The sequence below is a fragment of the Erinaceus europaeus genome, chromosome 17, assembly GCF_950295315.1.
Source record: "Erinaceus europaeus chromosome 17, mEriEur2.1, whole genome shotgun sequence".
Lineage (NCBI taxonomy): Eukaryota > Metazoa > Chordata > Mammalia > Eulipotyphla > Erinaceidae > Erinaceus > Erinaceus europaeus.
In genome coordinates, this window is record NC_080178.1 from 10,719,448 (window position 1) to 10,729,555 (window position 10,108).

General features: G+C 61.5%; 1 protein-coding gene across 10 annotated transcripts in view; it reads right to left on the bottom strand.

Annotated features, from left to right (window-relative positions):
- The window catches only part of SYT7 (synaptotagmin 7), a 64,079-nt gene extending 56,559 nt beyond the window's left edge, over positions 1-7,520 (bottom strand). For 3 of the 10 annotated variants that reach the window (XM_060176299.1, XM_060176300.1, XM_060176298.1), the window contains exon 1: positions 6,659-7,520. In XM_060176299.1, coding sequence (XP_060032282.1) covers positions 6,659-6,689 — 31 coding nt within the window. In that variant the 5' untranslated portion in view covers positions 6,690-7,520. The remainder of the gene's footprint in view (positions 1-6,658) is intronic. The other 7 variants (XM_060176301.1, XM_060176302.1, XM_060176303.1 and 4 more) reach the window with 7 other exon arrangements.
- Positions 7,521-10,108: the final 2,588 nt, after the last annotated feature.

Here is a 10,108-nt window from a genome sequence, read left to right on the forward strand (position 1 = left end):
CTTTGTCTCTCCTTTTCTGTCTCCCCCTCCACCTCTCAATTTCTCCCTGTCTCTATTCAGTAAATAAGTAACTTAAATAGAAAGAAATGACATGCCTGAAGAATAAGGGGGGTCTAGGGACCCTGGCATTGCTCCCCCTGTGGTCCCTCCCAGACACTTCTTCCTGGGGTGTCCCCCATAGACCCCCATGACAGGGACCCCCTGAGGTCCCTGCCATCCATTCCCTGGCTGTGCCTGCCTTCCTCCTGTCTGCATGCATGCACCCCGAGTGTACACAGGGACCCAAATACTAACATGTGTGTGAGCTGCCGGTGCCCGGGTATGGGGGCACCTGCCCTGGGTTGAACCCCCCCACCGAGAAGTGGGAAGACAGACGCAAGCCATGCTGGGAATGGGGCCCCTGTGCCAGGGGCCGTGGACACAGAGAGGGGGGCGGCCCGCCCAGTTGCCATGGAGACCACTTGGCACTGGTGGGACTGAGGAGCTCAGGCCTGGCAGCTGGAGTATATAGAACCCGGGGGAGGGCACCTGACGCCTGAGGTGGAGGGTGGGGTGCAGGGCAGACCCCAACAGTGGTGAGCATCTCCTAGGCATGCCCCGAGCTTCCCCCACCATCCCTCACCCACCCACCCACCTGCCCACACACACACACTGCCAGAGGCTTCGAGCTCTTCAGAGCAACCTGTTTCCACACCAGCCTCAGCTCTCCATTGCCCTAATTGAAAACAGACAGGCCAGGTGGTGGTGCAGCTGGCTGAGTGCACATGTTACCATGTGCGAGGGCTCGGGTTTAAGCCCCCAGGTCCCACCTGCAGGGGGAAAGCTTCTTGAGGGGTAAAACAGGCCTGCAGGTGTCTCTCTCCCTATCTCCCCCATCCCTCTCAATTGCTCTCTGGCTTATCAAAAAAAGCAAACAAAAAAAAAAAAAGGAAGGAAGAGAAAAGCCCATTTTCCTAAAATATCAGAATGCCAGAACAGTTGCCATCTGCCCCAACCCCATGGGTACCTCTCCCCCCACCCCCCACATACTTCCAACCCTGGTCAGGAACTCACTGCTCCCTCAGCAGGTTGAGACTTAACAAATCTCGTACTCTTGTAGGTAGGCAACTCCCTGCCACACCTAATGCTCACCCCAAACTCTTATGCTACCTTCAAAACCCTAAGATATGAGCCCCAAGCTCACCACAGGTCTGGTGGTGTGGCTGGAATACCCAATCAATTTCTAACTTTGTGTCCCACCCCCACCCCCACCCCCACGTCCCTCTCCAGTAGTCTAGAACAGGGCAGGGATCCAGAGATGCACCTGACACACCCCAAGCAAGCACTCAGGACATCCCAGCTGGTGACAGATAGGCGCCTCCTCAGGGAAGCCCTCTGAGCTCCTCCTCCAGTGGGGCTGAAGCAGGCCTGTCCCAAAAGCTTCCGGAACCCTCATCTCACACATCAATCATTGAGTCGGCAGTGTTGATAACAGCTGCCGCTGGCTGTGTGTTTACTATGTGCAGGAACTACCAGAGCCAGAGGCATCCACCCCCCACCCCCCAGCCACCCATTTCACTGAGGGGGAAACCAAGTCACGTGCTTCCGGCTGATGGCTCCCCAAGTCCCACCTGGCTGTGCGAGGTCATTGTCACACTCCAGGAGGAGGACCTAATAGGGACTTCCTGAGGCTGGCTCCCCTCTCAAGTGTGGAACCTCCATTCCTGGAGAGGAGAAATGGGGGGCTTGAAGGAGCCCTGGGCTGCTGTGGTAGCGGGGGAAGGAGCAGAAATGATAAGGAGGGGTGACAGCAGCCATACTCCCTGGGCTCCGGGCACCAGGGAGGACACAGGGGCATTGAGCTGAGTATCTGCTGGAGGGGGGCTGCCCAGGGCCCAGGCTGGCCGAGTGCATGTCACCCAGCTGGCCTCCGCTCTTCGGCCCGCTGACACCACCCGTGGTAATGAGACGGATCCAATTTGTACCCAGGGCCCGGCGGGAGCAGCTGCTGCGTAGGGTTTGAGGTAATTTAATTGGACACATTAGCCACACAGCTCTCCTTGGCTCATGCGAGCACCCCTCCCCGGCTGGGGCTGAGGGGGGCGGGGTGCAGGTGTGTACTTTGGTGCTTTGCATCCTGGGACCCAACCCCTGCTCGCATGGCCCCTTCTCTCTTGTTCCGGGGGCTCCAAGGCCCCCAGGTTTCCTCTATTCTTGGGAGTCTCTTGGGGCTGGGGTTCAGACCTCAACCTCCTGCCCCAACCCCTTTGCTCCCCAATTAACCCAAGGGGGGGGGGCTGGCTTGCTGCAGTCTGGTCAGGACACCCAAAGACCAGGAGACTACCAAGATGCTGTGGTGTGTGTGTGTGTGTGTGTGTGTGTGTGTGTGTGTAAAAGTCACAAAGACGCAGGCATGCAGATGACAGGCATAGAAAATGCCCCCCCCCAAGGCTCTAGAACCTTGTCCTTGCAGGGGGTAGGGGGCCCTGCCACACAAGCCAGCTTGAGGTTGTAGCGGCAGATGGAAGCCCCAAGGCCAGCAGGTGGGAGGGTGTGGCAGGGTGTGGCATGGCCCCTGGAGGGAGGGCATGGTCCAGAGGAGGCATCCCCCACCCCTGTCCCCACCCTCCTGGCACGTTCCACCTGGGCTCCCCAGGCACCTCGAGGCACCTGGCTCCAAACACTCTCATTACCTGGTGTTTACAGCGAGCACCGCTTTGTGCCACCGCCGGCCAGCTGCCACCACCCTGCATGCACACAGAGCTGTACACACAGCACCCCACTTCTCCCCATGTCCCAGCCTCCTTCAGCCTGAGCCCTGCTCCACCACACAAGAGAAGATGTCAACTTCCTCCATGTCCAAGTCTCCCAGAATGATAGCAACAGCCCAGCCCCACCGGTCACATGCCTCCTAGGGAATGAGCGGCATTAGTGGGACACCTACCCGCCCAGAACAGACCCACCAGCCTCCCTTCCGACCACCTGAGCCTTGAATCCCAGATGCTGTGCTGGGTGCCTTCCAGCCCTTTCTACAGGTCCCGAGCGTCTGCCAACTCACTCCTGCCCTGGGGAATTGTGCCGGGGAGACCGGGCTGCCTAGCCATGCTGCCCCCTCGGCCCAGGGTGGGGGGGGGCACAGTCAGGGATAACCTGGCACAACTCACCTGGAACCACTGGCTGGGCATCCCTGGCAAGGCAGGTGGGCACCCCGGGTCAGGGCCTGGCATGAGCTGGCTCCGGCATCTGGCCAGCTGTGACCGGCCTGACACAGAAGGCTGACCTGGCCAGCTGTAGGTGCCACCTGCTGGGCAGTGCCCAGTAAAAAGGGGTTGCCTATGCCTCTGTCTCGGGGATCCCTCTTGCAGCCTGGGATTCTATACACCCTCACCCTCACAGCCCCCTCCCCACTCACCCAGCTCCTTTCTGAGCCTGGCTCCCTTGGGGGAGCAGTTATTGAAAGTGGTCCATCAGCTTTAATAAAGATTCAAAGCCCCTGGGAGGATGGGGGGGGGTGGGCTGGGAGAAAGGGTGCAGCGGGCAGAGGAGGGGGAGCCACCCACTCTCCCTCCTTTCCTTTAACCCTCCACACAAAGCAGGGCCATCAAGGTGAGGGTGCAGTCACCCAGGGACATGGCCCAGCTGACACGCACCTACCCATGTGCTTTCCAGCTTCACCAACTGGCCAGTGAGAGTACCCCTCCCAATCCAACCTTAGTGCACCTCTTACCTCACAAAGGAAGGCCATGAGCTTCAGGCTTGTTGGTCCTGCTGACCCCATGAGGGCACTAAACAGCAGGGCTCAAAGCCAGGGAGTGGTGAGACTTAGGGGTAACACAGTTTGGGGGGCCTACCTTGGCCCCCCACAAAAGCCAGCCTTCATGAAGTGGATTCCAGACCTGCTCAGTCCAGGCCCCCCTCTGCCCATAGCCCACTGGGGCAGTCTGGATCCCAGTCCAGGAGGCAGGCAAGGAGGGCATGAGGAAGAGGGCGTGGGGGGTGGTCTGAGGCAACAAAGAGGAGACAGCTAGGGGTGTGTGTGGGGAGGGAGAGTTCATCCATGAAATGGTCAAGTTAGGTCAGATTTCCTAACCCCAGCCCTGCCCCTCACAGCACACCCTAACCTAACCCTTCAGCTACACCTCTACTTCCAGCCCCACAAACCCCACCCCACCCCACCCCCTGACCCCGCAGCAGGGCACCTCCTCTTGAAGCTCCCTGCCCAGACAGTGTCCCTGTCCCTGGCACTCATGGAGGAGCAGAGCACAGAAGAGGAGGTCCCAGGGGTCAGCCCCAGGTGAGGGCTGGGGCATAGGGCAGGTCCCCCCTCAGGACCCGATCTCCCTCCCAGAGCCGCAGACTCCCTGTCGGCTGGCTGTGCTCACCGCAAGGTCACCTCTCCCTCCCTCCCTGGGCTGCCTCTGCCTACCCACTGCAACGCTGACCCCTGCAGGCCTGCCGAGGCCCTGCCCGCAGCCTGAGCTGAATCTGGATTGAGGAGGCAGGCGGAGGGCAGAACCGTCTAGGGGACAGGCAGGGGGCCTGGAAGATGAAAGGGACTCCCCAGGGACCTCCTCCTGGAGCCAAACTGGGGCATCAGGACCAGAAGAGACTGAGGATGCCAATGTTCCAAGGATGGGGCGACAGGTGTCTGAAGGGATGGCAGCAGGGCCCAAGATGGCCAAGGTCCCAGCCTCTGGTGGGGGGGGCAAACATGCATTTGCTGATTCCACTCCCTGCCTGGCTCCAAATGGGAGACTGGGGACTAGAAACTAGATTGGGAGGGAGATGGGGGCCCCACTTCCCAACCACAGCCCTGGCTCATGGAGCCTAGAGCTGGACATGGAGGTCAGAGGGCACAGAGATCCAATTCATGGGGGGGGGGGGTTCTAAAGCCTTTCTGACCCCACCCAGGCCTATGACCATGTCAGGGAAAAGGGTCCTTTGGGTACCCTTGGTGCCAATGGGGGGGGGGGGTCTGATCCTGGCATGGCTGAGCCACACAGGTCTCCAGCCCCCAACAGAGAGGCCCTCAAGGGAGAGGACAGAAGGCAGGGTCTGGGGGTATCAGCCTCCCAGGGGCAGCCCTGGCTTCCAGGCTCTCTGCCCAGAAGATGCCAAGCACATCAAGTTGGCATCATAGAGAGGGCAGAGGTGCTGGGAGGGGTGATGTCATGGTGCCCAGGGGTGGGAAGGAAGAGGAGAGGGAGGGGGGAGAGGACACGGCCCCATGCCACTGGCCTAGCTGGAGAGGGGAGGCTGTCGACCTGCAGGTGGGTGACATCCTCCCTGCACCCCAAGTCCAGCTTAGCATCCCCGTGCCAGACTCTAAACTCTGCGAGTGGCTTCTGACACGGTGATCCAGGCACTTGCAAAGCCCTCTTTCCTTGGCCCCAGCGCTGGAAGCTGGCAGCCTCCTGGGGTAGGTGGGTAGGTGGGGTGCCAGGGCAGGTGACCTGGGTCCTGATTTCAAAGGGAACTCCAGAAGCAATGGCCCTTCAACCACCACCTGGAAGACACTGTGGAGGGACATGAGGTTCCAGAGCGGAAGGCTGAGAGCCTTTTGCCCTCAAACTCAAGTGCTGAGTGGGTGCAGGGTCAGGTGCCCGGTAAGCTCTCTTCTGCCCACCCAGGTTGCCAAAAATGGATGGAGAGTGCAGAGGTAGTGGGTGGGGGGCCGACGTGTGGCTGCAGCATAAGCTAGCGCCTCTTGGATTGCCCTCCAAAGTCTTTGGGTCTTTAAGCCCCTTCTGGGAGGGTTTCAGAGCTGCCCCCAGCACCCCCAGCTCCAGAAAGTGTGGGGGGGCAGGGAGGGTGCGGCAGTGAGCTTGCAGGTCCTTGGCTTGGTCTAGTGTTGGGGCGTGGGTGCTTTTTCCAATCCCAGAGAATCTCAGGAGCTGAGACCCCCTAGGCGAGAACTGGCAGGCAGGGGGTGCTCTGGGCCTGGGGTGAGACTCCCCTTGGTGGGAGCTGTGACCCGGCCTGGCGCTGCAGGGGACCTGCCTACAGGTGGGCACTGCTGGGAGGTGCCTAGAAGCCGGGAGGAAATGGTAGGGCACCCGCCCGGGAAGGAAGGCAGGAAGGAGGGCGGGGAGCTGGGCGCTGGGCGCTGGGCGCTGGGCTGGCATCCCCGGCTCCCCGGGCTGGGGGTGCGATGCTGAGGAGCCGCGGGCACCACAGGACCCCAATGAGTTTGGGGATCTTTGCACGCCCCCTCCCCAAGCTCAGGCAGCACCGCCCCCTCCCCACACCCCCATTCTCGCCCACCCGAGGTAGCCCTGCGCCCCCGCCCCAGCTCCCTCCCCTGCGGTTGCACCACGGGCGCTCCCGGCCCGCGCCCCGTCCGAGGTCGCTAGCTCCCCGGCGCCCGCAACCTTGGCTCCCGGCCGCCCCGGCTCCGGATCGCGGGGTCCCCCGCCACCGCGCTGCCTCCCGAGCTCCGGCCGGCTCCCCCAGGGCAGCCTCCCCGCCCCGCCACGCGCCTTGTCCTTGGGCAGCTGGGGTGGGGGGGGAGGTCCTTGTGGGGACACTGCGAAGCGGCGCCGGGCACCCCGCCTGGCAGCGCCCGGGCTACGGGGGGCCGGGGTCCGAGCCCGTCGCCCGCGCCCCCGGGGCTCCACAGCCCCAGCCCCTGGGCGCTCCGCCGCCCCGTCGTCCCGTCGCCGCCGCGGGGCCCGCTCACCTGGGCTGGCCGCCTCTGGGTCCCGGTACATGGTCCCCGCGTCGCCGGCTCCCCGCGGGCTCCTTAGAGCCGCCCGCCGCCGCCGCAGGGCATGGGGCCGGGCGCCCCCCGGGGGCGGGTCCGAGGGCGGGGGCTGCGCCGAGCCGCCCAGCCGGGGAGCGGGGGCCGCCCGCCAGCCCTGCCGCCCGCCCGCGAGCACGCCGCCGCCGCCGCCGAGCCGCCTCCCTGCCTGCGCTGCGTGTGCGCGCCGGAGCGTGTGTGAGTGTGTACGGGTCGTGTGTGTATGTGTGTGTGTGTGTGTGTGTGTGTGAGAGAGAGAGAGAGAGAGAGAGAGAGAGAGAGAGAGAGAGAGAGAGAGCAGCGAGCGCGGTGGGGGGGGGTGAGCCCGCCCGTCCGCTGCTGCCCCCGCCGGCCGCGCACCGCACTGCACCCGCCGCCGCCCCGAGCCGCCCCGAAGGCACCGCCGCCACCGCCTCCTCGGGGCGCTCGCCAGCTCTCCGCACTGCGCGCCCCTCCCGGCAGCGGCTCCCCACCGGCCCCGGCCGCCGCCGCCTCCGAGGGGCCCTCTGGCTCCGCTCTGAAATCCAGTCCGCGTTTTCCGCGGGGCGGTGGCTTGCAGGGCGTCAGCTCCGGGCTGGGCTCCGCCGCGGTCCCCAAGAGGCGGGCGGGTGCCTGCAAAACCCGGAGAGGAAAGCGGCGCAACGGAGCGGAGCGACCGGTCCAGCCACTCTGGCCAGCCCGCGCGCCCCGAGAGTCGAGAGTCGGACGATCCCCGCCCTGGTGGCCCTTTCCCGCCTGTCCCGATGCCGCAGAAGAGGACAACGGACCTCCCAGCCGCACCCCTCGTCTGCAAGACTGCCCAGCGCTCCCCGCACCAGTTCCTGAGCCCTCCACCCCAGGGGCCCTTCCTTCCCGCACTGGGCTCAGCACAGTCCACCTCAAGAGATCCCGAGTTCTCCTCTCTCTGCAGAATGGGAATTCGGGGTCGGGGAAGTGGGTGATCAGCAGAGAGTATGATGCCATGTGTGGAACCCAGGGTTGGACCCCTGGTGCAGCTTAAGAAAGGGAAAGACAAAAACAGAATAATCTCTCAGAAATGGCAGCGCATAGATTGTGCTCTGGTCTCCGTGTGCGCCCCCCCATTAATAAAATAAAATAATAAAAAATAAGAATGAAATACATCCGGGGGGATAGCACAGTAGTTATGCAAAAGGTTCTGAGGCCCTAGGTTCAATCCCTGGCACCACCATAAGTCAGAGCTGAGCAGTCCTCTCGATTAAAAGACAATAATAATAATAATACACTATAAAATAAGATGCAATTGCAACTGTGATACTGGGGCCAGGATGGTAAAAGCCTGGAACCTTCTATTGCTTCAGGTCCAGGGTCCTGAATGCATTCACCTACACACTCAGATCAGACAGACAGACACACACACTCACACACACCACGGCCAGAAAAAACATCCCATCCCCCCACCTCTGTGCAGATACATACAGTCCAGGGCCTGCCCCCCACCCTGAACTGAAGGGAGTAGGAAGGCACCCCTAATTGTGGGCCCAATGCATCCTCCTCTTTCTCCCATCCCATGTCTACTGAGAACTCAGTTTTTGATGAGCCAGGCTGCTGGGGGCCAAGTCTGCTGGCTGTCACTGGACTGACTTTATAAGGTCTAGATCATACCCTGAGACAAAGCCACCAACCCCAGTGCAACAGCCCTCTCCCGCACAAGCCTCTGTCACCAGCTCTCTCCAGCACAAACACACACACACACACACACACACACACACACACACCATCCCCTTGAACTCACATGGAGCCGAACACACACACGCGAACACCTCCACCCACAGCTTTTCCGGTTGAGAAGCAGATAAGGAAATTCCCCCAAGCAAGCCTCCATGAGGACTGTTCCGGCAGAAAACAGATTTCCTGGGGTTGGAGGTTCTAATTAAAAATGGCAGGGGAAGAGAAGGCTGTGATCTTTAGCCCACAGCGCCTGGGGCAGGGGACACAGGCTCCAGATACACACCCTGTGGCTGTTCCCACGAAATCTGGGTGCAGTCCACACCCCACTTTTGGGCAAAGTAAGGTACCATACCAGGTGGGGAGCCTAGGATCTCCTAGGCTTGGCCCAATACCCCCTTCTTCCAGCTATGCCTCCCACTGTCCTAGTCCAGAGCAAAGCATGTTCAGCTTCCATGCCATGCCCATGAACTGCCCCCCCCCACTGCTGTCATCAGTGGGTACCACCCAGAAGGACCCCTTAGTTCAGGAACCTCCTCACTCATCCACCAGAGAGGGGACAGCAGAGTTCATCAGCGCATAGATTCAAAGTGTGCCCCAGATTGGGTGGGGAGAGGACATCCAGAGATGACCTGGGTCATCCCCAGGTGACAGATGGTGAAGGCATGGTCTCTGGGGTGGTGAACTGACCTTGTGAGCTCAGAGCCAAAGAGCTGGCTGCCCAGGGACCTGATAAACCCCAGGCCCTGGCTTCCAGCCTCAGACCAGCCATTGCAGTCCACCCATGCATTTCTTTATAAAAAAAAATGCATTTATTTAGTCATTGGGAGACAAGAAGAAGAGAGGGGAGGACTAGAGCACTGCTCAGCTCTGGCATAAGATGGTGCTGGGGATTGAACTTGCTGCCTCTGGGGCCTCGGGTGTCCAAGTTGGTGCTCTAACAGACTGGGTCCTTGGGGAAAAAAGATGGGGTACAGATGGGTGTGGCCTGACCTTCATAGACAGGTGGTCCATGGCACAGAGCTTGCCACCTCTGGAACTCAGTTTCCCTGCTGAAACACCTCTCTCCTTTGCCTGCTGCAGAGGCCTGGTGAAATGAAACGATACTGGGAGGGCAGAACTGAAGCCCAGTTACTGTGACCTCTGCATTTCCTTGGGGGTTGGACTGTCAGGGGTGTGAAACTCCACTGGCTCTGTGGCGCAGGAAGGCTTCTCTCTCCAGCTGCAGCCCCAGTTGGTGTCAGGCCCACTGTGTGTCTCACCACTCCTAGCAGCAAGGGAACCCCAGAGATATAAGTATGTGGGGGGGGGCACCTCTGTCCTGCCTCCAGGCCCTGCACCTCCCTGTAAGTGTTCTGCCTGTCCCCTCCCGGGGAAGCCCTCGCCTTCCATGACACCACAGGGTCCTGTGTCCTGGGTTCCATGACGTGGCAGGAAATGCTGGCAGCCCCTGCTCCCCCAGAACGATCAGGCTGCCCGCTGAGGACCCCCCAGGCCTGTTTCCAATCTGGCGTCATCTGGGCCCAGTGTCCTGGGCCGGCTTGGGGGGAGGGGCATTCCTCCCCCAGGAGCAGGTGCCAGGCCTATGAGCTCCTAAGCAGGGCCCCTGAGGCCACAGGCTTGGTTGCTAGGCCACAGCTGGAAGGCTCAGCTCTTGGGTCCCTCTCTGGCCTCCACCGGACCAGTCTCAACTGTGGCAGCCCT